The sequence below is a fragment of the Eupeodes corollae genome, chromosome 1 (assembly GCF_945859685.1).
Source record: "Eupeodes corollae chromosome 1, idEupCoro1.1, whole genome shotgun sequence".
Taxonomy (NCBI): domain Eukaryota; kingdom Metazoa; phylum Arthropoda; class Insecta; order Diptera; family Syrphidae; genus Eupeodes; species Eupeodes corollae.
The window spans coordinates 294,074,870-294,080,892 of record NC_079147.1 but is presented as its reverse complement, the minus strand read 5'-3'; the positions used below and the strand labels follow the sequence as shown (position 1 = coordinate 294,080,892).

Below are 6,023 nucleotides of genomic sequence, written 5' to 3'. Positions count from 1 at the left end.
ATCTAAGTCTCTTGCCTTCGTATGCCTAGTTTTAAGGTAAATACAGGGTCCTGCAAAAAAACATCCCGTATTTTTAGACGTTTATACTTAAAGCTATTTATAGATAAAATGGTATTCCGGGTGTAGATAGATAGAGGTCTACGTGCCGTTTTTAGTAATCATAATGGCGTGGCGCGGTGAGCATCGCGCATTTGTCGTAGAGGAAAGTTACAGTTAATGCGGATCGCTACTGTTACATGATTGAGACCTTCCTCCAACCAAACTTAAATCAGTTTACTAGGAACAACAAAGAAGTCTGGTTCCAACAAGATGGAGCCACAGCACACATTTCACGGTGTTCACTTTTAAAATATGAGAGATCTTTTTGCCGGACTCTGTACTTACAAAATGTTGATGATTTACTTTCCCGTGGCCTTCAAATGTTGAGAAGTTTTCATAGGAAAGTAATGCATCGACATTTTATGGGTTGCGAAGCAACACAAATATGCTGTCATCAAGTTTGGTTACTTGCGTTTGTACTCCTTTAGAGTCGGTTTTCCTGACGGCTGTCTCTTCATTTATGATTTGGTTTGCCATTTCATAATGAATAGATTTACTGCTGAACAACATTTGCAAATTTGTTACCATATTTATTGAAGGAAACTTTTGGTGAGCTCATTTTTCGCGTAGTAAGCTTATAGCGTAGCTTCAAAGATCGGGCGATTTAACACCTCTGAACTTTTTTTGTCGGGTTATGCAAAATTTCTTGTCTATGCAGATGAGCCTGAGGCAACTGAAAACTTGAAATCAGAAATTCGGCGTGTTATTGATGACATAAAGTAAAAAGTGGGGCTTCTTGGCCAAAAACCGGGCCACTTGGCCAGAATAATTTTTAAAATATAATGGTAAGCCCTTATCTTCATAAAAAAGCTTAACTCTTTTGGCCGCATCGTTCCATTTCTTCATGAAAACCACACGTCAAATACTGACCCTTTAGTTAGGTTTGGAACAGACCTATTATGTATCTCAACATCTCTGTTTGCCATCATCTGTAGATAAGGTAGTTTTTAATTTTATATAACGTTACTGCTTTAGATTTATTTTCTGATCTCTTCCCAAATTTTGTTTGACATTTCAAATTTCAATGAAAATAAAAACACAAATTTTAGAAGGAATTTTACTATTTTAATAAAATCCTAATTTTTTACTTAAAATGTCTGAATATGAAGGTGTTCGCATAGGAAAACTCGTCCTTAAAGGAGAAAAGACCAAGTTAATACCACAAATGACTTATAATTTCTTCATTTAACCTCTCAATTTCTCTAGACAAACCAAAAAGCGAAAAAAGAAGGACAAAGAACACAAGCAAGAAAAACAACGCAAAATTGAAGTCGATGAAGATGCCCTGAAAAACGGTGGATGGTGGAAAGCAAAGGCTCTTGCAGACATCACTGGAACTGTAGGAATTCAGTTTGGTGAACGAGCATACGTTCGTGCCATGGACAATGGTTTGTTCACTCTAGGAGCTCCGCACAACGATGGCGAAGGACCAGATCCTGAGGAGATTTTCACAGCTTTTCCAATCAATGACACAAAAGTAGCCTTTAAGTCGGGTTATGGGAAGTATTTGAAAATCGAAAAGGATGGTGTTGTGACGGGAAGATCAGATGCAGTCGGTAGTATGGAACAATGGGAACCTATTTTTGAGGTAAGTCAAAAACACCACTCGAAAAGTCCTTTCACTCAAAAGTTTCTGTAACTAGGACGGCAAAATGGCTCTATTAAGTGAAACGGGACACTTCATGTCCATCGATCCAGAAGACGACGCTTGTGTGGCTTTGAGAAAGAAAGTCGGAGAAATGGAAGTCACTGTAATTCGTTGCAATGCCCCAAAACAATTAGTTGTCGACGAAGGTCCAAAGGAGGAAAAAGGAGATTTGAACGAAGTCGAAAAGAATTATGTGTAAGTGTAGAAGATTTAACGTACGAAAATTAAAGAAAAACAAAACTTAAGTTTCTTCTTTCTTTCAATACTCTAGGAAAAAATTCCAGAAATTCCAAGATAAAAAGTTGAGAATAAACAAAACCGATATCAAAGAGTTGGAAAGCGCTAAAGAATCTGGTACCCTGCACGAAGCACTTCTCGATCGAAGGAGTAAAATGAAAGCTGACAGATATTGTAAATAAAAAGAAATCAATTAAAGTTTTTATATTTGAATAAAATAAAAATAAGTCCGAAAGTAAAATTAAAGCAGTAAGATTTTTTCTTTTTACGATTAAGACATACAAAACAATGGACCATGGATAAATGCTCATTACAGCCAAATCTGTTTTCTTTGAAATATAAACTCAGTATTCTAGATGGAACCTAAGGAACTAGTGCAAGAAGTGATTGACATTTTATGTTATTACAGAGAAGTCTAATGACCATTACAATATGTACTTTTCGACGGCATTTTCGATTTTATGGCAAGTAATTGGCACCCACTCTTATATTCTGGACATATCGCATTTGTTGGATTATATATTTAGTGAAACGTGTCTGAACTTTTTCAAGTCGGTTATAAAGACACTCCCTACGTAAGCTCGATCGATAAAGCCAATTTGCTTGCGGCATAGTTTGCTATTAATTCGACGCTACCGGAAAGTGTCATGACAATTTAGATGAATCTTCTTTCGCACTCCTGCAGTTGCAAGAGAACTGAAAGACCTCGACATACACAAATCCGCTGGCCCGGATATTATCTCCCCAACCACTGCGTAAACTTTTCCATCTTTCCTACTCTACAGGTCTCTTTCCGAGCGGATGGCATTTGTCCAGCCTGTCCCTAAAAAAAGCGAATCCTCCTTTCAATCCAATTATCGTCCAATAGAACTCACGTCCCTTGTTTTTAAGGTCATGGAAACGCTGATTATTTATCAGCTTAAAAAATATTTCGAAGAACGAAAGCTTCTTAATGACCGGCAGTATGGCTTTCGTAGCAATAGGTCCACTGGTGATCCACCGTACGTTGGAACAAACATTTACATCGTTTTGGAGAAAGTAAGATAATTGCAAAATGCTCTCTTATCGAAAATGCGTGCTTTTGGTATTGACGAATCTCTTCTTCGTTGGAATAGATATTTTCTTTCGAACCGCTCAATTCAAGATGAAATCCATAAAAAAATGCTGGTGTCCCCCAGGGCTTCGTTTTGTCTATGACTCTCTTCCTTATATTCATAAATGGTCTTATGTCTGCCACTTCTAATCCATTAAACTATTTCGCCGACGACAGTACCCTCAGTTTTTCATATTCGTTTCTAGATTCACAGCCTTGTCCTTGGGATGTGGAATTTCAACGGCAGCGTATGATAAACTTATTAAATTCTGATCTTGACAGCAATGGGGAGTCAGAAACCGTGTAGAATTTAATGCTTCGAAAACATACCCCCGATGCCGCTATCTATGAGTGGCACTTACATCCAAGAAACTAATCAACTGTCAGTACTCGGTATGTCTATCACATATTCGATATCACCAAAAACGCTTTTAAGTGCTTAGGATTTCTCCGACGGTGCAAGACATTTTTCACCCCTTCTGATCTGGCTCTAATTTACAAAGCCTTCATTCGTCCAAAGCTTGAATATAACTCGAATATCTGGGTTGGTGCCTCAAAAACAAGTTTAAGTCTATTGGATAGAAATTAAAAAAGGGCTGTGAAAATGATAGGTGATAGAACTATAGCTAAAACATTGGGCAGGTTCAGGCAACATAAGGGAATTCATTTGCAGTCAACTTCATTCTTTGAACGTACATTTTGACAAAGGCAACTAGTTAGGTTTCCAAGTGTCATGAATTTCAATTTCAGAACTTTACTTCACAAATTTTTACTTTAAGTTCATAGTCCAAACAATTTATTGTCTAAAAAACACTCCTCAGACAAGCTACATGTCGATTACGATTTGTCTTTTGTATTGTAAAGAAATAATTCTTATTCCTTTTTTAAATTGAAAAGGAACCCTTTTCCAGAAAACATTAAATGGAATTGTGCAAAAAATAAATAAGTTATAGAGTAGTAAAGCTCAGCTTTCACTTGAATGAAAAAACATGATCAGTTGTCATTTTGAAATAAGTTGACTTTACTTGCCTTAATTGGAAGTCCTTTTTTGGCAGCTGGCCAATCAGATACTAAAAACTTGCTTACTTTCAAGTCCCTTATGTCGCCTGAACCTGCCCTTTTGTACCCGGACAAAAATTGGTTTCTGGAATGTGAGGACAATTCTGGAGTGAAGGTCCACAAAATGTCAGATTCCTCCAATTAGAGAGAGAACAGGATAGATATCTAAGGGTTAAGCGAAGTGCGATAGTTGGGATAGAGCAAATACAAGTCACCGACGCGTAACACTATTCTGCTCTACTCTTGTCACGCTCCCGGAAGCGCTCGAGAAGCTGGAGTTGGCTTATTAAAGCAAGGTTGCAATTACAATGGTAATGGGTTCCTTGACTTCTACAAATCCAATGGCCTTGTAATTAGTGGCACTATGTTTGAACACAAACTGTGTCATACAATAAGCCTTGTCGACGGACAGGCAAGTGTCTTCCAACCAAATTGCCCACTTTGCGATTAGTCGAGACTTTAGAAGCAGTATCTTAAATGTCCGAAATAGAAGAGGCGCTGACCTTGCCCGTGACCACCACTTAATGATAGGCACCCAAAGATTGTGTAGAGCTACACTTCGAAGATCGAACACAATAACACCAGCCCCAAATTCAACATCGCTACCTTAAAGGATCTCACGACCCGTCAGCAGTTCAGGGACCTCCTGTCTCACGAAATGAGAACAATCAGCAGCCAGTACAAGACGACATCGAACACCAATTGAATGCTGTGAAAAATGTTTTTTCGTTTCAAGTGCTAACAGAATAGTCGGTAGGAAAGAAGGAAGCAACAACACCTGGCTTTCAAAAGAATCTTTGGCAAGAATCAACAAACGCAAACAGTAAAGAGCTCGAATAACTGCTGCTCAAGGGGAAGAAATAAAGGAGCTGGAATCCTCGTACCACATGAAAAAGAGTGTGCGCCGCGCCGGCCGTGTCGAAGCAGAAGGTACTACAAACAGGTGCGACAGTAGGACCGTTTACAGAATAAACAAAGAACAAAGACCTGGTGAAAGAAAAAGACGGTAGAACAAGTCAGAAAGTGGAAAGAACACTTTTTCTGAGTGTTAAGCGGAGTGTTTGCAAACAACGTGCAGCCGATGTCTACTAAAGAGCCCGAACAAAACTAATCCCCGAATTAGCACCACAAAGCGGTAGGACTCGATGGAAATTCCGCAGAGTTTGTAGAAGCAGCGCCAACGTAATCTAGTAAACTGCTCCATGATCCTACAAAAGAAGCCTGGACTTCAAAAGCTTCCCCGATTAGTGGAAGAAATGAATAATCGTCAAGCTAAAAAAAAGGAGATCTTACAAAGTGCAAAAATTTGCTTTTTACCTGCCGCATCAGAGAACACCTTGAGGCCACTCGATGCCGAACAAGCGGGATTCTGCCATGGATCCTACTGATCACCCTGCGGATCATTATTGAGCAGTGTGTTGAGCACCAATACACCTGCTGTTCATCGACTTCGAGAAGGCCTTTGATAGCGTCAACAGGGAGTACATCTGGTTAGTTTTGCGGAGGAGAGGTATCCTAGAAAAACTAATTTCTATTATGAAAGCAACATATGATGGATCCAAGTGTCACGTTCTGTACGATGGTAGGTTATCAGAGGAATTTGAAATCCATAGAGGAGTCAGACAGGGCAGTATTCTGTCGCCGATATTGTTTTTGCTGGTGATGGCGTCAAGCTTTGTCAGGTAGCGGAGGGATCCAATGGACTTTGACGATGTTGCTTACTCTCATACTCATACAGCCTCGGAACCCGGCCATCCTCTCAAATACATATTTTCTCACACCCGTTGAAAAACAGGAGAGCTTTCAATATTATCTCAATCGAAGGCGGAACCGAACAAGACGTCATCTGCAGAATCGGCAAAGCAAAATGCATTCGATATGTTGTCG

General features: G+C 39.3%; 1 protein-coding gene across 1 annotated transcript; it reads left to right on the top strand.

The window, feature by feature from the left end:
• The first annotated feature begins 1,105 nt into the window (after window positions 1–1,105).
• LOC129939754 (protein FRG1 homolog) lies at window positions 1,106–2,230 on the top strand. The gene is made up of 4 exons (XM_056047876.1): window positions 1,106–1,251; window positions 1,306–1,687; window positions 1,743–1,942; window positions 2,019–2,230. The coding sequence occupies exons 1-4, from the start codon at window positions 1,193–1,195 to the stop codon at window positions 2,164–2,166; spliced, it is 789 nt and encodes a 262-aa protein (XP_055903851.1). The 5' UTR covers window positions 1,106–1,192; the 3' UTR covers window positions 2,167–2,230.
• Window positions 2,231–6,023: the final 3,793 nt, after the last annotated feature.